General features: G+C 35.8%; 1 protein-coding gene across 1 annotated transcript in view; it reads left to right on the top strand.

Moving 5' to 3' along the window:
• Positions 1–2780: 2780 nt before the first annotated feature.
• Positions 2781–23062, top strand: part of CTNNA3 (catenin alpha 3) — a 1586247-nt gene continuing 1565965 nt past the window's right edge. The window contains exons 1-2 of the mRNA XM_082673107.1: positions 2781–2877; positions 19643–19747. Of these exons, the coding sequence (XP_082529233.1) occupies positions 19649–19747 (99 nt within the window). The 5' untranslated portion in view covers positions 2781–2877; positions 19643–19648. The remainder of the gene's footprint in view (positions 2878–19642; positions 19748–23062) is intronic.

Raw genomic sequence — 23062 nt, 5'->3', positions numbered from 1 at the left:
GATAAAGAAGAAATCAGAAGGAAAATTAGGAAATATGCAAAGATGAGTGAAAACAAAAACACAATATTACCAAAACTTACGGGATGAGGCTAAATCAGTGCTTGCAAAGAAATCTATAGCTGCAAAAGCCTATATTTAAAGAATAAGATCTCAAATCAACCTTTTTTTAAGTAGGAGGGAAGCTGGCATAGTTATATTAATATCTATCCAATTAAACTTTAAGGCAAAACATTTTGTTGGAAGTAAAAGTATATTAGACAAGGGTAAAGGGAGCAATTAACCTGAAAGATACAATAATTCATTGTATACATTTAACATATTCCCAAAATATATGAAGTAAAAATTAACAAAACTCTTGGGGAAACTTAACAAATACATAGTCATAATAGATGATTTTATCCATAGGTCAAATGAATAAAAATTTTGTATGGGTATAGATTTTAACTGTACAGTTAATAGGCTTGATTTAATGAAAGTATATAGATTTCTGCATTCAACTGGTAGAGAACACACATTCTTTTCAAGTGCGTAATGACTACATATTAGACCGTGAAGCAAATCTTAACAAACTCAATAACATACAAACAGCATTCTTTGATCATAAGGCAATTTAATTAGAAGAAACTCCAACCTCTCCCTCAATTTAGAAAGTAAAAAGAACATTTCTAAGCAATTAATCAAGATGGGAGAAATTATGTGAATAATCTGGTAGCATACATTATATAATAACAATAACTGGATCAGCATTCACTGGGGGAAAGTATTAGAGATAGTGGCAGTAGCAGGTTTGAATGTCCTGTTACCCATCACATTCTGGGTCATCACAGAGGGATCTTGCAGGGCAAGACTGCAGACCTAGGGTAGAGACATTGGCCCTTAGGTTGTGAGGTTTTTTGCTTATTGGTTTGTTTTAAAAATTACTTTTGATTTTTTTAATAGTCTTATTTTTTAGAGCAGTTTTCATTTCACAGCAAAAGGAGCAGAAGGTACAGAGATTTCCCATATAGCCCCTGCTCCCACATACACCCAGCATCCCCCACTATCAACAACCCACACCAGAGTGGTCCATTTGTTATAGCAGATGAACCTACACTGATACATCTTTATCCCCTGAAGTCCATAGTTTACATTAGAGTTTGCTCTCAGTGTTGTACATTATACGAATTTTGACAAATACGGAATTGTCATGTATTCACCATTGTAGTATCATATGGGAGAGTTTCACTGCCCTAAAAATCCTCTGTGCTCCACCTATTCATCCCTCCCTCTCCCCTAATCTCTGGCAACCACTGATCCTTGTCTCCATAGTTTTGCTTTCAACTCAATAACTTTTCACCCTAAGAAACTAGAAAAAGAAGAGCAAAATAAATCCAAAGCAAGGAGAAGTAAGGAAGTAAAGGCTAAAGTGGAAATAAATGAAATAGACAATAGAAAAGCAATAGAGCAAACCAATGAAATCCAAGCAAGCTAGATTGAGAAGAAGAAGAAGAAGAAGAAGAAAAAGAGGGAGAAGAAGAAGAGGAAGAAGATGAAGAAGAAGGGGAGGAGAAGGGGAAGGGGGAGGGGGGAGAGGAGGGGGAAGAGGAAGAAGAATCGAATTACTAGAATCAGAAATGGGATGTAACTACCAACCTTACAGAAATAAAAAGCATTATAAATAAATATTATGAAAAAATGAATGGCTTTTTTTTGTTTTAAAAATAGGGCTGATGGGGCTTCCCTGGTGGTGCAGTGGTTGAGAGTCTGCCTGCTAATGCAGGGGACACGGGTTCGAGCCCGTGGTCTGGGAGGATCCCACATGCTGCGGAGCAACTGGGCCCGTGAGCCACAACTGGGCCTGTGAGCCTGCGCGTCTGGAGCCTGTGCTCCGCAGCAAGAGAGGCCACGATAGTGAGAGGCCCGCACACCGCGATGAAGAGTGGCCTCCGCTTGCCGCAACTGGAGAAAGCCCTCGCACAGAAGCGAAGACCCAACACATTACAGCAAATCAATAACAGAATTCCATGTAGATATTAAAAAAAAAATAGGGCTGATTGTTGTATAAAAGGATTGAACAGTGCAGAGTATCGTAAGATAATATAGGAAAAATTATAAATGTGAAGAATGAAGCCAATGTATCACTTAAATATTTTCCAAGTGAAACTAATATGGAAATACCCATAATTGAAATTTCCTAACCCAATGATCTATTTTTAAACAATGGAAGTAGGTCACAGGGAAGAAACACAGCAGGGGCAAAATATATAGATCTCCTGCCCCATCTTCAATAAGAGATTTGAATAATCCAAGCTACTTAAATTACTTTTATTAGTTAAATTACTGTTGTAAGAGTGATTGGCAAATATCTAGAGGTGAGATAAGAACTGCTTTTCTCTGGGTACCCTGACCTAATTTCTGTTAAAAATAATTGGAATAGTCTTAAATAATTTAGAAGTTTGATAGGTACAGGGAAGTATCATTTAGCATGTTTGTTTTTAATTTTTTCTTTCTATATTTTAAATTCTTAAAGTCTGTTTGGAATTTACAGTGTTTGGGGCACATAATGACATGAAAGTTATGTTTAAAAGCTTGAATTGGACAATATGTTATTATTTCATTGCAAACTTGAAAAATATAATTTCAATCTGATTCTACTGTTTAATGTTGCCTTTCACTGGTATGTTGCTTTAAGAGCACCCATCCCCCTTTCCTGTTTGAGCCACTGTGTCCTGTCAGTCATCCTGAAATACACTAGGGTGCTTGTCAGGCTGTTTGCTTACAAATGCATCATAAGCCAAATTGTGAGCCATAATAGTGGCACTGAATTTCTAAACACAAGAACTTGCTTAGACAGTTGGTTTAGTATCTGTATATGGGCAATACTCTGTCCTGCAGTAGGTGAGTGAAGTGTCAAACTTTTTAAAATCAAACTTTGCTATAAGGCAAATCCTAATTATAGATAATGTGTTACTTGGCTGGATAACTTTGGGGGAAATTAAAGGACATTATTTCTATAAAATGGGATGAATAGAAACTACTATGTTGTGCATTTATTACTTTTATAACTAATTTTCCTTTTAACAACACTAAACTCTAAATTACTTTATGAAAGTTCCAATTTTATATATACTTTTCCAAGTAGATTAGCAGGCATTTCAGTTTTAAATAAAAATGTGATTCTCTTACATACTTTTTCTTTCACGTCAATTGAGGCAGACTCAGTTGAGCAGAGGCTCAGTTCTGGTATTTGAAGTATTTATTAGTGGCTTTAAAAATAGCGCCGAAACGAATTCTTGTGTGCCAATGCCCAAGCTATAGTAGTTTTATATCAAAGCACTTAAAAATTCCTTCTCTGTAGCTGAGCTATTACTATTCGAGTAACTGTATACAAGACACTGGAAGCTTTACATTCTTTAGACACAAAAGTTATGCAGCAAGCAGGTTCTTTGTGCAAACAATTTAATTTCTATTATGGGCCTCTAAACTTAAATTGTGCGTGGATACTTTTCCTGTATTTTTCTGTATGCAGCCTTAATATTTTTAAAAAGAAAATTAATAAAACCAAAAAATAGGAACTTGTGATTTTGATACTTGTATGTTTAATATGGTAGAGAATAGTTAAGAGGCTGCAAGTAGTTAAAGTTTTAAGGCTTTATCTAGGGTAAATGAGAAGAGATTGCTTTTGCAGATATATGGAATGATTATTTATTTATTCCTTACCTTGTTCTAGAAAGGATTTAAGATGACTTACAAGGCTATGTGAAATTCAAAAAAGGATAAAAGTGGAGTGAAAGTAGAAAGAAAAATACGTATGAGATATAAAACAGAGCCAGGAATAAGGCTGAGCTGCAGCAGTTCTTGACTATGGTTTTATGACACTGGTGTATGTTGGATTGATGGGAGACAAAATATAGGGTTATATATAGAAATCTTGTGGGGGAATTTCATGCAAACTAGCTATCTCCCTTACCAAGGGTGGCAGTCCAGAGTGGGAGAGGTATGTTGGACAGTGAATATTAAATATACTTTAAATGTCACTCGTGTTTTAGTGGGAAAAAAAGTGGAGAACTGCTGCCCTTTTAACCCACATGCTGATTTATATAGGCATAAGTGTGGCTTTAAGTTTTCTAGGAGCAGAATAAAATTTGGTCTGTTACTAAATTCAGAAGAATGATTAAAGAGGCATAGTTTTTTGGAAACAAGAAGTTATTTAAATAAGGTCATATATGTACACATTAGAACAGACATGATCAAGCCCATGTTTAGAATATATCTGGCAATTTTGTATGAATCTATGAATCTAGTCCTGGTATTTTAAAATTTTTCTGAATAGGTTATTTGCTACTTTCCTTCCTTTCACTCAATTTGGTTATAAATTTAATTTGAATTTCAACTTCTGTTCGATCACAATTAACTGGATCAATCTAACTTGGAAAAAAGTTGTTGGGTAGGAGGAAGGAATTCAGAGGCAGGACTTCTTAATGTACTTTGATCTTCAAATACTCAAAAACCAACTACTGTGTTTGAAGACGCTGGACTCGGTGTCGCACACCCTGCTAAACCTGGCTTGTATAAGTGAACAAAGTTAGAAACTCACTGGTTTCACCCAACAGTATTGAAAAGGGACAAAAGTGTAGCAGTTAAAGTTTTGCTAAGGATCTTCAGTGATATTTTCAGATATTAAATTAACATGATGAGTCAGGGCCAATCATTTGGCTCTGATTTTTTAAATATTCCATTAACAATAAAATCAATAAGAAAAGATTATCTTTTAAAAAAAGCACTACAAAAACAAAGCAAATACTCAAAGGTTTTATTTTTGTAGTTTTGTAAACACATATGCAGGTTGACTTAGAGTTCTTGCCAGAAAAAATTATCAATCGGATAGATAACACATCAGCTGCATGGGATGAGATTGTGGATAACCTGGACACACATATCTGAAACCTGGGAAGCAGATATTCTTTAGAAGCTAAGTAGGATTTAGGCACCAAATAAACTGAGTGATGTACCAGAGTGGTCAAGGACGCTTAAGAAAAACAAATTAGCTTTCGAAAGCATTAGTTCAGAGATCCTAGTGAGAGATCCATTCAAAGAGCTTATAGAGCCAATGGATATCAGTAGAAATCTGTAATTATATAGTAAATGAAGTAATTGAGAAATATTTTTTGTGTCACTGGTAAGAGATAAACAGAAAAGAGTTTTTAAAAGTCAGATTTATTAAGGAAAAATTTATATGCATTAAATTCACTCTTTATAAGTTTACAGTTTGATGATTTCTGACAGTTATACAGAATCATATAATCACCACCATAAACAAATAGAACATTTCTATTTGAGTCAATCCAAAGTTTCCTTGTGCCATCTGCAGTTATCTTCTCCCTTAACCCTCAGTCACTGACAACTACTGATCTGTTTCCTGTCCCTATATTTTTGCCCTTTCAAGAATGTCATATAAGTGGCATCATGCAGTGTGTAATTTTGTCTGACTCTATCAGTTAGCATAATGCTTTTGTGAGATATTCATGTTGATGCCTGTATCTGTTGTTCATTTTTTTCTTGCATAACATGTGACAGTATGATGGTATCATAAATTGTTTATTTACCTGTTGATGGAAATTTGAGTTGTTTTCAGTTTCTGACTCTTGTGAATAAGGCCCCCATAAACATTTGCATATAGGTCTCTAGGTGGACATATACTTTCATTTCTCTTGGTTAAATGTCTAAGGAGTGGAATTGCTAGGTCATAGGCTGGGTGCATGTTTAACTTTATAAGAAATTTCCGAGCTGTTTTATAAAGTGGCTGTACCAGTTTTCATTTTCACTAGCAAATGTGTGAGATATCCATTTGCTTCTCGTCTTTGCTAGCTCTAGTATTGGCAGTCTTTTTAATTTTAGCCATTACAGTAGGTGTGTAGCAGTATGTATTGTGACCTTAAATTTGCGTTTCTCTAGTGACTTATGATGTGCATTTTTCATGCGCTTATATGTCATCTTCTTGGTGAAATGTCTTTTCAAATATTTTGCCCATTTAAAAAACTGAATTTTTTAAAAAAGATTTTGATTTTTAAGTATTATTTATATTTTCTGGTTACAAGTCCTTTTTCATATATGGGTTTTAAAAATGCTTCATCCCGGGCTTCCCTGGTGGCGCACTGGTTGAGAGTCCGCCTGCCGATGCAGGAGACACGGGTTCGTGCCTCGGTCCGGGAAGATCCCACATGCCGCGGAGCGAGTAGGCCCGTGAGCCATGGCCGCTGAGCCTGCGCGTCCCGCAACGGGAGAGGCCCGCGTACCACCAAAAAAAAAAATGCTTCATCCCATCCTTCAGCTGTGGTTTGACATTTCACTTTCTTTTCTTTTCTTTTTTTTTAAATATTTATTTGGCTGCATGGGGTCTTAGTTGAGGGATCTTCGTTGTGGCATGTGGGACCTCTCATTGCGGAGTGCGGGCTCTTCCTTGCAGCGCATGGGCTCCTCTGTAGTTGTGGCGCGCGGGCTCAGTTGACCCGCGGCATGTGGGATCTTAGTTCCCCAACCAGGGATCGAACCCGCATCCCCTGCATTGGAAGGTTGATTCTTAACCACTGGACCACCAGGGAAGTCCCTGCCATTTCATTTTCTTAACATTGTCTTTCAGAGAGCAGCAATGTTAAATTTTGTTGAAGCAGTTTATTGATTTTTTTTTCTTTTATGGATCATGCTTTGGATGTATCTGAGAAACCTTTGCCTAACCCAAGGTAACAAAACTTTTCTCCTGTGTTTTCACTGAGAAATTTAATAGCTTTAGATCTTATCTTTAGCTCTATGATCCATTTCAAGTAAATGTTTGTATATGGTGTGAGGAAAGGGTCAAGGTTCCTGTTTTATGAGTGGCTGTTCAATGATTTCAGCACCCTTTGTTGAAAAGACTACCTTTTTTCTATTGAGTTACCTTGACACCTTTATTGAAAATCAATTGTCCATTTAATATTATGTCTAATACACGAGTCTGGGTTATCTCACTTTTGGTAATGTTAAAATTGATCACTGCATTCATGCTCTGTAAGCCTGATTCTCATAGTTCCCTATTAATCAGTCAGTTAATGATTTTAGCCTTCATATTGGTAATTATTGTATAGCCTATTATTTTTTAAGGGGTTGTAAATGGTGACTTTATCATTCTATAATTCTTTATTAGTTTTATCAGTTGGGATCATGCTATAAAGTACTCTTCCCTTACTATTTCATTAGTCAAAAGTATAGTTCATACCAGAAAATCAGGAAAATATTGATTATTTCCCATTGTTTATCAATTTTCAGAAAAAAGAGGATGGTGTTCTAGCAACTTTGGAAGGTGACCAATGAGTTTTTTTTTTTTTTAATTTTTATATGTGGGACATATTTCAGAATACTGTAATTTTTTATTTTGATGCTCAAATTTCCCCATTTTTGGCCATTGAGAACCCCTTTAAATTGTTTACTAAGCATTTTGACAAAACCCAAGTGAGCCTTGATTTCTAGCACAAGAAGATGTTCTAGGCTCATTTTGTACATTTCCTGCACTAGATCTTCATTCAGCCTTTCCACCGAGGAGCCTAATTCTTTTTAGTGGAAAATAGTATTTAGGGAACATAATCTGCGCACCAGGTTGCCATTGTTGCCCAATTAAAAAATTTTTTTTTGTGAACATAGCTAGGAAATAGATTGTGTTTTAGGAAGGGAAAAATATATAATCAGATCATACTGATATTTCCAACTCAAAATAAGATTATAGGGCTTAATTTAAAATTTTTGATTTTATATTTGTATATTTTTTCTTATTTATTTATTTATATCGAAGTATAGTTGACTTACAGTATTATATTAGTTTCAGGTGTACAACATAGTGATTCAAAAAATTTTTTTAAAATATTTATTTATTTGGCTGTGCCAAGTCTTCGTTGCCGCACACAGGATCTTCATTGTGGCATGAAGGGTCTTTAGTTGCAACATGCAGGATCTTTAGTTGCGGCGTGCAAACTCTTAGTTGTGGCATGTGGGATCTAGTTCCCTGACCAGGGATCAAACCCAGGCCCCCTGTACTGGGAGCATGGAGTGTTAGCCACTGGACCACCAGGGAAGTCCCTCAGATTTTTTATAGATTATACTCCATTTGTAGTTATTATGAAATATTGGCTATATTCCCTGTGCTGTACAATATATCTTGTAGCCCATTTATTTTATACCTAGTAGTTTGTAGCTCTTAATTTCCCATCCCTATCTTGCCCTTCCCCTGTTCCCACTGGTAACCACTAGTTTGTTCTCTGTATCTGTGGGTCTCTTTCTTTTTTGTTATAGTCACTAATTTGTTTTAATTTTTTGATTCCACATGTAAATGATAACATACAATATTTGTCCTTCTCTGTCTGACTTATTTCACTAAGCATAGTGCCCTCTAAGTCCATCCATGTTGTTGCAAATGGCAAAATTTCATTCTTTTTTTATGGCTGAGTAGTATTCCATTGTATTTATATACCACATCTTCTTTATCCATTCATCTGTTGATGGACACCTAGGTTGCTTCCATACCTTGCAATTGTAAATAATTCTGCTATGAACTTTGGGGTACATGTATCCTTTCGGATTAGTGTTTTCGTTTTCTTTGGATATATACCCAGGAGTGGAATTGCTGGATCATATGGTAGTTTTATTTTTAGTGTTTTGAGGAAACTCCATACTGTTTCCCACAGTGGCTGCACCAGTTTTACATTCCCATCAACAGTGTACAAAGGTTCCCTTTCTCTACATCCTCGCCAACATTTGTTATTTATGTTCTTTTTGATGGTAGCCATTCTGACAGGTGTTGGGTGATATCTCACTGTAGTCTTAATTTGCATTTCTCGGGTGATTAGTGATGTTGAGCATCTTTCATGTGCCTGTTGGCCATCTGTATCTCCTTTTTCTCTTATGCTGGAAATCTTATTTCCTAATAGTATGAATATAATTATTTATTTGCTCTAGCCTAATGTGTGTGTATACACATGTATGTATACATATATAATAAGAATATATATATCACACATATATAATAAGAATACTAAGTGTAGTTTAAAATTACTTTGACATTCTTTTTGTCCTGGAGGATATCCCTCTAGGATTAGAGTAAAAATACTGTTTGTTTGTTTTTTAACTTAAAAAATTTTTTTAAAAACTTTATTTTTTATTGAAGTATAGTTGTGCACAATATTATATAAGTTTCAGGTGGTTCATAATTTTTGTAATTCACAGTTTTTAAAGGTTATACTCCATTTATAGTTATAAAATATTGCTTTTATTCCCCGTGTTGTACAATATATCCTTAAAGCTTATTTAAAAAATACTGTGTTTTGAAGTTCCTTGAAATTATTTCTGAGTGTTTATGAAGCTAATGTGAAGCTAATGTGAAATATAGTTAAGGTTTTTTTTTTTGTTTACTTCTGATTTTTCAGAATTGATTTATGAGTTAATTGCTTTTTACTTACGTAAAACATTTACGTGGCTCCAACATCAAAACTCTAAAACTAGGTATATTCAGAGAAGTCTAGCATTCATCTCTGTCTCCTCTGCTCTGTTCTTTCCTTCGTCCTGAGGACAACAATTTTAATTTGTTTTCGGTTTATCCTTCAGGTTTTTTGGGTTTTTTTCTGGTTGTTATTCTTATTGTTTTACTCAGCCATAAAAAGAGACGAAATTGAATTATTTGTAGTGAGGTTGATGGACCTAGAGTCTGTCATACAGAGTGAAGTAAGTCAGAAAGAGGAAAACAAATACCGTATGCTAACGCATATATATGGAATCTAAAAAAAATGGTACTGATGAACCTAGTTGCAGGGCAGGAATAAATACGCAGACATAGAGAATGGACTTGAGGACATGGCGGGGGGAGGGGGAAGATGGGGTGAAGTGAGAGTAGCATCTACATATATACACTACCAAATGTAAAATAGATAGCTAGTGGGAAGCAGCAGCAGGGAGATCAGCTCGGTGCTTTGCGATGACCTAGAGGAGTGGGATAGGGAGGGTGGGAGGGAGGGGATATGGGGATATATGTATGCATATGGCTGATTCACTTTGTTGTACAACAGAAACTAACACAGTATTGTGAAGCAATTATGCTCCAATAAAGATGTATTAAAAAAAAAAGAAAGTATAAGCAAGAATGCAAGCCTTTTTGCAGTCACAGCTTTCTTGTGTAAAGGTAGTATAACTCCTCTGTTTCCTTCATTAATCCTTATTCATATACATTTTTTGGTTCCTCTCCTTTCTTCTTTTTCTCTCTCTCTCTCTCTCTCTTTTTTTTTTTGGCACTTTTTATGTAGTGTTCCCATTACTGATATTTGTGTACCACCAGACATTTACTGAACAGTGTAGGGAGGATCAGGCTTGGGCTGGAGTGAGTTGAGGTTGTTGGCAATTTTTACTTTCTTACCAAAGTTGTTATTTTTTTGCTCCTAGGAACATTTTCCTTTCATTGTTTGGTGCTCCAAAACTCAGTGTGCTTCATGGTAAAGTCCTATAAGTCACAGACTGTTAGCACTGTGAGCTGGTGATTTAACATCCCTTCTTTCCTTGACTCTACTTGACCTCTAGCAGTTCCCCTGGCTACGTGGGCTTAGTCACAGACAGAAATGGCATGTCATCGTGCTAATCCTGACTTCTCACTTTTGTGATTCTACAGTATCAAACTGGGTCTTTCAAATAGGGATATCCCCTTTGATTACTGGACCTATCCATGCTCTACATCTTAATTCTCTAATCAAAGGACGCTTGGACAGGAATTTCAGGGTCGTGGCACTTTTAGAGAAAATTATTTCCTGTTGAGGTGTGTATAGACTTTCACTTTCCTTTTTAAAAAAATAGTCAAGATTTCATTTTATTTCTTTATTCGTAATTTGGGGTAATGCCAAGTTTCCTTGAAGGTGGAGGAAATTTTGATTTTGAGTTTTTCTGTATTCCATTAGTTTTGATGGAAGTAAGTGACATAAACATGTATTTATTCTACCATATTTTATAGTAAATCCTAGGAGATGATGGTGATTCTCTTAGAGTTCTGTATAGTATACAGAGTAAAGCATTGCTTACTTCTACCATGAGTGTGTATGTGCTTGTGTGTGTGTGTGTGGATCTGGGGGCTCTGAAGCTCAGGTGAGAGGTCTGGACTGTTGAATCAGAGGCTGTAAGTTGAACTGAAACTCTAGGATGAGATTGTTCTGAAAGAACAATATAGTGTGGAGCAGAGACTAGCATGTAAGGGATGGATCCTGGGGTTTAGACCCCTAGTTAACAGGAGTTAGTAGATAAGGAGGAGCTAGTAAAAGATACTGGGAAAGAATGGCAGAAGGGTAGAAAGCGGTATTTTGAAGCCAGAGGAGAAAGTCTTTTGTTTACTATAGAAAGAATACTTAGCATGTGGGATGAGAAATGGTTAAATAGGGTTAATAGGTATATAGCTAGAGTTCCTGGAGAAAATTTTGAAAACTAGTGGTAAAATAGTGAACTTGGACAGTTAGATTGAAGATTCTGGCAGATTTAAAACCTCTCTTCAGAGAATATGGAAGAATGGAAAACCAGGAGTCAGAGAAGCAGCTGAAGTTCTCAAAACAGTTATATACTATTGGTTTCCCCCAGTATATTAATAGATTTGTAGAAAAATGAATGTAGTGTTTTCAAAGACTTTGGTTTTATTTTCGCTATTATGATAAGCAGGCTCTTATTTATTTCTAGGTAATCAGAGAACAAAGAAGAAATGGGAATTTTTTTGCTTCAAATTGAGGTTGACAAGAATTCTACTTCTTTCACTATTTTCTGTTTTGTTCTCTGCTTTTCAAAAATACCAGACCTTAGGAGAATTCACATATATTTGAGCTGTCTTATAATATTATGGAGTGGAACTGACCCATAGGCCCACTGGACTTGCAGCAACAAAAGCTACTGTCACTTTCAAGGTGTATATGAAGGGCATGTTACTTCTGCCCTAGTTGCTTAAACTTGATGCTTATAGCTGAAGGTTATTCATGTTGTGGGTGATTCAATGAAAGCTTCTCTGAGCTTTCACACACTAGATTATCTTCTTCTTAGACTTCAATTGGACTAATTTAGTTGTTTGGCTTTTTAAATAACAGGTGGGTAACATTTATGCTGGGCTTATATGAGATAGGATCTCAGTTCTGGTATAATTTTATATGGTACAAAATGTCCTTAAATTGAAAGGCATTGCTACACAGAATAACCATGGGGCATTTTTGTCCTTTCTTCATACCTGCAATTTTGAAAATGTGTGCCATTGTGAAAGGCAGGGTGAGCTTTTAGTGTGAACTGGCATTTCATAAAATAACATAAAAGGTGTGTTATCAGAAGAGGGGTAATAAGGTCATCTTATAAAATTCTTATATACAATGTTACTTTTAAGTTAAATCAGAAATTGAATTACAACGTTTTGCTTTATTTTGGAGGGCCGTTAGACTTGACCAGCCATTCACTACAAGAAGGATATAAGACCTAAATATAAGTAGAATCTGATGTTTTCCTTTGTTTTATTTCATATTAGTTAAGTCAGTCTTTTGGATTTTTTGTTTGTTTTCTGACTTTTTTTGCAGCTATCATTTAGGTTGTGTGTGGGGAAACAAGTTTTATTTTGGTTACTATGAACAGAGGAAGCAAACGTTTTAATTTAATTTGAGTCTTCTCATAAAGAATCTATAAAACTCATAATTTTGGGGGGAGGAGCTCAATTTGATTATTTTTCAAAAAACATCAGTAAGATGACTATCCAAAAGTTGTTAAAAAGAACTTCAAATGCTTCCAAGAAGTTTTTGAAAGTTTGAATTTCACATGCTAAAGATATTTACTTTTTATTATGAAATGTAACTTTTTTTATCGTGTTGAAACCCAGAATTCTTGGAAGTTAAGGAAATAAAAAGTTCAGAGTCTTGGGGATGTGGACATGTAGTGCATTTAACAATTGTAGCCCTAACTTTAGTGCATACCTTTTATGTATCACTCTGGAATTACTTTCAAAGGGCTCAAGATCCTTTATGAGGCCGTTATGCATTAGGAATTTTTTTTTAAAGAGTATTTAGGCATGTTGCATTTCTAATTAATGCACATGTAGGAAATATGCCTTAGATTTTGAAGTCAAGAGATCCAATGAAATGAGTCACCAGAGGGAAGCTCTGTTTTAAGCCCTTTAGTTATGGGAACTAAGAGTGAAAGCATTCTTGCATTCTTGAATAATAATTACAAGCTCTATAGATGAAAGAGATATGTTTAACCTAAATGTAGACAAGTAGATTCCGCTTTCCTGTTGAAAAGGGGGTAATAATATCAACTAATATTTGTTCAGCCCTTAGTAGGTGTCTGAAGCATGGGTCAAGTTATGACTTTTATATGGATTTTTAATTTTAATCTTCAAGATCCTTTTGAAGAGGGTACTCTTATTATTCTCATTTTACAGATGATAAAATTGATGTTTAGGGAGGTTTACTAGCTTGTCTAAAGTCACCAGTGAGCAAGGAACACAGCCTAGATTCTCACCCAGGCAGTCCAACTTCAAAGCCAGTGCTCTTAATTACTGAGATCCAATGGTGATGAAATGTAGGAGAATTTAGGAATCTTTATAAAGCAGACAATGGGAGTAGGGGAGCAGCAGTTTGTCTCACACTGGCTGCTGCATATTGCCCTGCTGAGGGGCTGAGAGGAGCTGAAATCTAGCCCTCCCTCTGCTGGACAAACTGGGGGCCTTCCTGCTAATACCTACTGGGCTATGTTTACCCTTTTTCTAACTGGTCTGCCAGAAGAGCCATATTTTACTAGTTCAATCAAAGGCAAATTTTTAAAAAGTTAATTAATTAGGCTATGCTGGGTCTTAGTTGCGGCACATGGGATCTTTAGTTGTGGCATGTGAACTCTTATTGTGTCATGAGAACTCTTATTGTGGCATGTAGGATCTAGTTCCCTGACCAGGGGTTGCTGCATTGGGAGTGCAGAGTCTTAGCCACTGGACCACCAGGGAAGTCCCTCAAAGGCTAATCTTAATTCTATAAACCTCTGAGTACCACTGCCTATATTTCCGCTGACTCACAGTAGTCCTTTCACTCTGACCTGTCTCTTCCTGTTTACTTCCTCCTTGGTTGTCTCATTCCATCCACCTTTATGTTGACAACTCTGAAATTTGTATTTTCATCCCAGACTTCTCTCCCAAACTCTGCTCTCATATATCCAACTGCCTACTTAACATCTTCGCTTGGATGTCTAATATGCATCTCAAATTTATCATGTCCCAAACTGGGCTCTTCATATTCCTGTTCCTTCTCTGCAGCAATCTCTACCTCAGTTACTGGCCACTCCATCCTTCCAGTTGCTTCAGACAAAAAACTTAAAGATATCTTGCATTCTTTTTATTCTGTGTTCAATATGTCAGGAATTCCTATTGGCTCACAATATATCTACAATCTGACCACTTCTGTACACTTCTGCTGCCACCACCCAGGTCATCAATATGAATTTTGTTGTGTTTTTGAGTATTTAAATTGTTTATATACTTATTTATTTTCTCATGAATGTTATGTTGAATGATCACAAAAATAATTTTAATAAAACAGTAAAGAAATATACATATACTCTTGCATGGAAACCTATAAACTTAAGGAAAAAATAATAACAGAGAGCATTTGAATGAGGGGAAAAAAGAGAGGAAAAGAGAAGTAATTTTGTTATAGAAGCTTGGAAGTCTTCTCCTAAAAGTGGAAGAACTGATGACTTTTTACCCTACCTCTGTGTCAACTGCATGTCTTAGAAGATTGAGGAAACAATGAAAGAGCAAATCTGACCAAAAAAAGAAAGAACTTGGTGATATGGAGTTCTAGAAAGTTTGGGCAGGCTGATCCTTAACATTTGTAGTGAGCAGATTGAAAGTATAAAATGGAGGCCTGCATACCATACTTACATATGTAAAAGCTACAAGTCAAGCTAACAAGCTACTAAAGTAGGTTCTATCCTCCTATCTTTCTACCTTGAGAAATATACCTTCAAAATGACCTGGAAGGATAGATCTGTATTTAGAATTCTTGTACTCTTTGAAATTTCTTGTTAGAATGAGGTGGTGGATGGGGAGCTCACCCCTGACCTTGATGGTCAGCTTCCTTTTCTTTCCACTTGTGGCTCTGTCTTGCACTTGAGAGGCCTTGGGTACATGCAAGTGGACAGCCCAGCTTGCATGTCCAAGCTCCATACATACTCATCAGCAAACAGCTGCCTCTTGGCTACCTCTCAGGTGTAAGGATGGGCATGTTGTAATTCACTCTTGGAAGGATGGATTGCAGGAAGAGGCTGGCATAGGTACTGGAAGTAGGCTTGGGCTGATTGAGCAGAGAGTTGGGGGTACTGGATATCCTGAGTGTGTCAGAAAGGGTACATATGGGTTCTGGGAGGACACATCACCTTGGTCTCATGTACTCTTCCAAAGCATGATTGAATGTGTGTCCCCCATGAGCTCTCAGAGTTAACTGCATTTAAAAATGAAATGCTTGTTAACTAAATGAATTTAAAATTGCTGTAAGCTCAATTTAAAGCAAGGAATAAAGTGGAGTAAAGAAAATTCAGGCATTATGGGCAAAGACAACTTGGGGAGACGGGAAGGATCCACATGGGTACTTTGTTCTGCCTTAAGGACTATCCCTAGAGACCTCTATTACTGCTGTCAAGAGATTTGTTTTCCTCCCTTTGATTCTGAAAACTAGGATTTTAATCTAGTCTGCCTGTCTCCAAACCTGTACCTTTCCTACTTTATGAAGTCTCTGTTGGATAGAAGTTGAAAAGTGGCAGATTTCAACTCAACGTAAGGAAGAACTTTATAAAAGTAATCACTGGCATCTAATGGTATAGTGAGCATCTCATTTCTATTCATCCAAGCCCAGTACATTGTTGAAATGAAGGACGCTGTAGGAGGTGTCCTTGAATTGTTTGGGAGGTACTTTCTAACTCTTAAAATTTTGTGGATTATAAAATGCAAACGCCTTGGGGTATAATATCCACACCCTAGTAGAATTTTTGTTTTGGATTCACATTGTGTTATTGCTACAAGAGGTCTAACAATTTGTCGGACTTTGACCTTGCTTTGACTTCATTTGCAAAATTCTACAGTTTTCTGCCTATTATTACCTTGATCTCCAAATCAATTTCCTGAGTTGACTAGAAAATGTTTTGATACTATACACAAAGTGATTAATATGTATTAGTGTTTTTAATAGTATAGTCAATTTTGGAGTATATAGTTGTATTTAAATGCTTTAAATTATTAGATTTGTCATAATTGTTTCCTTTGAAACTTTCAGCATAATTATCTTTGTTTTTAATATCAAACTTTGCTGAAGACACATGAAAGAATTATAAATATTATGAGTATATTTGATTATAAGCATATTTGAAATTCACTATTTTGACTATGTTCAAATTTCTATGGTAAGTCACTGGGAACAGTCTTTGGCAGGTTCCTATTATTCTCAAGAATACTTCACACATCCATTTTTGCAGTAAGAGAATCATGGAGTGTAGCCATGTGGCATATATTGGGTTGGCCAAAAAGTGCCTTTGGTTTTTAAGTAAAAATAAAAACACGTTTTTCATTTTCACCAAGAACTTTATTGAACAACATATTCACCCTTTTGTTCTACTACCTTCTGCCATTTTTTAGGCAACTTCATAATTCCGTCTTCCGAAAACTTTTAATCTTTTTGAGCAAAGAACTGTTCCAGGTGCCTTTTATAATCTTCCAGGGAATTGAAATTTTTTCCATTAAGAGAATTTTGTAAAGACCGAAATAAATGGAAATCTGAAGGTGCAATGTCTGGTGAATACAGCAGATGAATCAGAACTTCCCAGCCAAGCTGTAACAGTTTTTGCCTTGTCGTCAAAGAAGCATGCAGTCTTGCGTTATCCTGATGGAAGATTATGAGCTTTCTGTTGACTAATTCTGGACGCTTTTCATCATGTGCTGTTTTTTATTGGTCTACTTGGGAGCAGTACTTGTTGGAATTAATTGTTTGGTTTTCCAGAAGGAGCTCATAATAGAAGACTTACCTTCCAATCCCACCATATACACAACATCACCTTCTTTGGATGAAGACCAGCCTTTGGTGTGGTTGGTGGTGGTTCATTTCGCTTGCTCCACGATCTCTTCCATTCCACATTATTGTACAGTATCCACTTTTTCATTACTGGTCACAATTTCTTTAAAAAACGGAACATTTTCATTACGTTTAAGTAGAGAATTGCATGAGAAAAAATGGTCAAGAAGGTTTTTTTTGCTTAACTTAATGTGGAACCCAAACATCAAAGCAATGAACATAACCAAGCTGGTGCAAATGATTTTCAGCGCTTGATTTGGATATTTTGAGTATGTCGGCTGTCTCCCATGTGGTATAACATTGATTGTTCTCAGTTAATGTCTCTATTTTATCGCTGTCATCTTCAACTGGTCTGCCCGGCCATGGAGCATCGTACAGCAAGAAATCTGCAGCACGAAACCTCACAAACCACTTTTGACATGTTTGATCATTCACAGCACCTTCTCCATACACTGCGCAAATCTTTTTTTTTTGCATTTCGGTTGTTTTTTTACTTTTCTTGAAATAATAAAGCATAACATGCTGAACATGTTGCCTTTTTTCTTCCATCTTCAATATTAAAATGGCTACACAAAAATTCATCAATTTTGATGTCTTTTTTAAATGCACGCTGATACGACAGCTGTCACATACAATCTAACAAAATTGTTTTGAATGAAGTTAAAGACAACTAAGTGCTACTAGAGCCATCTTATGGAAAAAAACCGAACAAACCTTTTGGCCAGCCCAATATTTGGAGAGCAGTAAGACTTCTAGGTTCTATAGTATTTGTCTCTATTTAAAAAAATTGTTATTACTAATCTAAGAATTAGATTACATTAAGATAAGATCCAAGAAGGAAGAGTTTTTGTTATAGGGTGGTTCTGTTTGTGCATCTCTCTCTGCACATGTATCAGATATGTGGTGTGGAAAGGCCTTGGTGAAGCACTGATCTTTTCAGTTACATGTACACAAAGACATCATTATTATCTTTGGTTATATACAGTAACACATTTATGGATCCAGGGGAAGGGTCCAGTGAGTGGGAGAGGTTGAAGAGCAAAGATATGCTGATTTTATGGAACTAGACCAGTGGGAGTGGAGAAAGGGTTGGAGGAGAATGGGAGTAGACTCTCAGGGGAAGAAGTTGGGAGGGAACATGGGCCCTACCCTGAGATTCTGATTTCCCTTAGAGGTTGGAGGCATAGGTATAGGAAAAAGAACAATCATCTTTCCTAGAATCACTGAGAGTGAGAGGAGTCTTAAAAGGACTGATTCTCGATAAAAGAGACACCATGAAAATGTGTCCTCATTCATTCATTCATTCTTTCACTCATTCATCTATCCATCCATAGTCCATTCATAGAATCAACCAGTCAACTAAAAACAAAACAATTATCTGCCCTTATATCTAAAATAATAAATAGAGAAACTAAAGTAAAAGTAATGCATTCTAATTCTTTTTTTGTTTTAGTTTCAATGAGTATTGTAGGGAATATCAAGATATTTTCTAGGGGCAGATTCTTATGTTCTCTTAGCCTGCAAGTATAGGAAACTTTGAAAGAAAATAGGTAACAGTTAAATGGAAAGATTTGTGCATTGATAGTAACACACATTCCTGTAGACTCTAAGTTTATTTTTAATAGGCTAAGTTATATATAGGATAGATGTGTTTCTTACTGTTTATCTCCGTGAGCCTTCAGTAAATACTTGCTGGGTGATTATTGACTGTGAACAAGTTAATACAAATCTGCGGGCTTAGTGATTTGGGTAATAGTCTTCACGGCGGATGTGTTACTTTGGATATGTTATGAAATTCCACATATGGTCATTTGATATATATATGTATTCTTATGCGAAAATCTCACTGCATCGACTTTTAAGATTAATGTTCATGTCTTAAAGAATGGCTTGCAATTTTTTTCTTATTTTGTCTTGCTCAAATATCAGTGCCTTCTCAGATTTGTCATTTTATAATAACAATGCCAATTTATATTAGCTTTTTTTCTGTACAGGAAAGTAAATTGCCCCAAACTTTCTTCTCCAAATCAAAACCCTCAAACAATTCCCCAGACAAATAGAGACATAGCACCTGTAGAGACGTAGCACCTGTCTTCCAAATTCCTATCTGATTCCTCATCTGAGTTGTCATTAACAATAGGCAAAATATGGGCTCTGGCTGTCTCAGTGCTATGAGTTCATGGAAGTCAAAGCACTTGCTTGCTGTAAGATATGTCTCACCAACTCAGCCATTCTTTTTCACTTAAGACTCCTGATCAAATGCAAAGTCACCTTGGCTGGTTATTATTTCAGTCATGAACATACTAGTGTAGATTAATTTGTCAGAGGACCTAAGCCCAGAAGCATGACCTCAGAGAACAGTTGGGGAATATCTTGTTTCTCTGTAGGTGGACTTGGCACCCTGGTCCTCTGAGGGCTACAACTGATAGCAGGAGGAGGTGCTTGAATACTAATCTCATGTACACTATGATTTTCATTAGTGCTTTCCTTTAGAAGGTATTTTTCTTTATTAATAAGTGTCTTTTTGTTTTTGTGCCCAGGCAGTCATGTCAGCTGAAACACCAATCACACTGAATGTCAATCCTCAGGATCTGCAGGTCCAGACATTCACCGTAGAGAAGCTGCTGGAGCCTCTCATAATCCAGGTATTAATACCATGGAAATTACAACATGTAGTAACTGAAAAAGAACTAAAAAACATAGGAAAAATAGATAATGAACTAAGGAAAGATTTGATTTTTGTAGAATGAATATGTTATCTAAAATTGTCCTTCAAAATGTTTTTAAAGTGTACAAAAGTATGTACTTAGTAATAGTAATGATAAAATTCTGAAAGTTCCTCCCCAGATTCTCTTTTAAAAGCAACAGAAGTAATAATATGCGTATGAAATTTTCAAAGTAACTTTATGTAAATTATCTTGTTTGATAGTCATGAAAACTGAGTGAGGCAGGCAGCATGATTAAAACCATCCTTGTTACATAGATGAGGAAACAGCCTAGAGAATTTCAGTAACTTGCCCCAAAGTACATGGTGGCTCATTTGTCAAATAGGAAATTATTTTTGAAATACCAAAATGTATGAGAAAAGCAGAGATTTAAGGCATTCTGTGATAAAGTCTTTCATAAAGTAAATAATTCCTTGATAATATGCATAATGATTCTCTGACTTATTTATTACGTAAGCCCAGAGTTTATTCATTGGCTTTTCTTAAAGCAGAGCTTTAAGAAACTTATACTATAATATAGATTTAAATTTCTTGTTTTTAACCCAAAATTTGTGAGGAAACCTCCCTTTAGGCCACCTTACGTCATACGTCCTAAGACAAATTGTCCCTTTTTCTAAGGCCTTGAAGTACTCAAGGGTTTCTTAAGTGAGAATCAATAGTGACCTTACCTCTGATAATTTAAAAATCTGCTTGTATTCTTTGTGAGGTGGATGGTGGGGAGGGGAGTAGCTCTGAGAATAGGCTTTGTACACTTTTTTACTTACCACAGTCGATATCTCCTACTGGAAAGACAATTCAAAACAAGTGCCTCACTGATGATAGCTTAGTCATGAACTTTGGCATCTAAAAGGCACTAATATCTGGTATGAAATTGATATTAGATGATTCTGAGACTCCACTGAAGTCCCTATCTTAGCCACCCACAGAATGGTCTCATGTTAAAAAGAAACAAACAAACATGTTCATTGTTTTTCTAATAGAGTTCACTAAAAAAATAGGAAAAGCAAAACAAAACAAAACAAAAACCCAATGAAAAACCAGAAAATAAAAAAATACAATTTTAACAGTAAGAGGTAAACATTAATATTGTGATGCATGTACTTCCAGTACAGTAAAATAATGGGTGATTTTTGTTATCTTCTTAGTACTTTATAATATTAAAGAATGTAGATATATCTTAAATATATAAAGCATATATATATGTACAAGGTGGAGATGGTACTGTATATATAGCTTTTATCTCATTATAGCTTTTATCTCATTCTTCTATTTAAAATGATATTTTAATAATTTCCTCATTCTTTGTAAGAATGAGATTTAACAAAACTGCTGTTTAATTATCCTTTATATGGCTGCACCATAGTTTTTTAAAGTAGCCTCTCGTTTTTGGACATTTAGGTTGTTTCAGTTTTTTACCATTATAAATAATGCTCTTCTGAACATCTTCGTACATAAATTTTTGTCATCCGTTCAAATTGTTTCCTTAGGATTAGTTACTAAATGTAAAAGTAAGTGGCCAAGATAAGAGAATTCTTATGCTTTTTCATATATATTACCAAGTGTTTTGGAGAAGGTTTTTTTTTGTTTGTTTGTTTTAATTAAATTTTTTTTTTATTACTCATTACTCATCCATTTTATACACATCAGTGTATACATGTCAATCCCAATCTCCCAATTCATCACACCACACCCCTTGCTGCTATCCCGCCTTGGTGTCCATGTGTTTTTTCTCTACTTCTGTGTCTCAATTTCTGCTCTGAAAACCGGTTCATCTGTACCATTTTCTAGGTTTCACATATATGCGTTAATATACGGTATTTGTTTTTGTCTTTCTGACTGTATGACAGTCTCTAGATGCATCCACATCTCTACAAATGACCCAATTTCGTTCCTTTTTATGGCTGAGTCATATTCCATTGTATATATGTACCACATCTTCTTTATGCATTCGTCTGTCAATGGGCATTTAGGTTGCTTCCATGTCCTGGCTATTGTAAATAGTGCTGCAATGAACATTGCAGTACATGACTCTTTTTGAATTATGGTTTTCTCAGGGTATATGCCCAGTAGTGGGATTGCTGGATTATATGGTAATTCTATTTTTAGTTCTTTAAGGAACCTCCATACCGTTCTCCATAGTGGCTGTATCAATTTACGTTCTCACCAACAGTGCAAGAGGGTTCCCTTTTCTCCACACCCTCTCCAGCATTTGTTGTTTGTAGATTTTCTGATGATGCCCATTCTGACTGGTGTGAGATGATAGCTCATTGTAGTTTTGATTTGCATTTCTCTAATGATTAATGATGTTGAGCATTCTTTCATGTGTTTGTTGGCAGTCTGTATGGCTTCTTTGGAGAAATGTGTATTTAGGTCTTCTGCCCATTTTTGGATTGGGTTGTTTGTTTTTTTAATATTGAGCTGCATGAGCTGTTTATATATTTTGGAGATTAACCCTTTGTCTGATGATTCATTTGCAAATATTTTCTCCCATTCTGAGGGTTTTCTTTTCGTCTTGTTTATGGTTTCCTTTGCTGTGCAAAAGCTTTGAAGTTTCATTAGGTCCCCTTTGTTTATTTTTGTTTTTATTTCTATTATTCTAGGAGGTGGATCAAAAAAGATCTTGCTGTGATTTATGTCAGAGTGTTCTGCCTATGTTTTCCTCTAAGAGTTTTATAGTGTCCAGTCTTACATTTAGGTCTCTAATCCATTTTGTTTATTTTTGTGTATGGTGTTAGGGAGTGTTCTAATTTCATTCTTTTACATGTACCTGTCCAGTTTCCCCAGCACCACTTATTGAAGAGACTGTCTTTTCTCCATTGTATATCCTTGCCTCCTTTGTCATACATTAGTTGACCATATGTGTGTGGGTTTATCTCTGGGCTTTCTATCCTGTTCCATTGATCTATATTTCTGTTTTTGTGCCAGTACCATATTTTCTTGATTACTGTTGCTTTGTAGTGGAGTCTGAAGACAGGGAGTCTGATTCCTCCAGTGATGTTTTTTTCTCTCCAGACTGCTTTGGCTATTCGGGGTCTTTTGTGTCTCCATACAAAGTTTAAGATTTTTTGGTTCTAGTTTCATAAAAAGTGCCATTGGTAATTTGATAGGGATTGCATTGAATCTGTAGATTGCTTTGGGTAGTGTAGTCATTTTCACAATATTGATTCTTCCAATCCAAGAAAATGGTATATCTCTCCATCTGTTGGTATCATCTTTAATTTCTTTCATCAGTGT

Source organism: Grampus griseus (assembly GCF_964374135.1).
Source record: "Grampus griseus genome assembly, chromosome: 16".
In the NCBI taxonomy this organism is placed as follows: Eukaryota; Metazoa; Chordata; class Mammalia; order Artiodactyla; family Delphinidae; genus Grampus; species Grampus griseus.
Note: the sequence above shows the minus strand (reverse complement) of the source record. Positions and strands in the feature narration are given on the sequence as shown.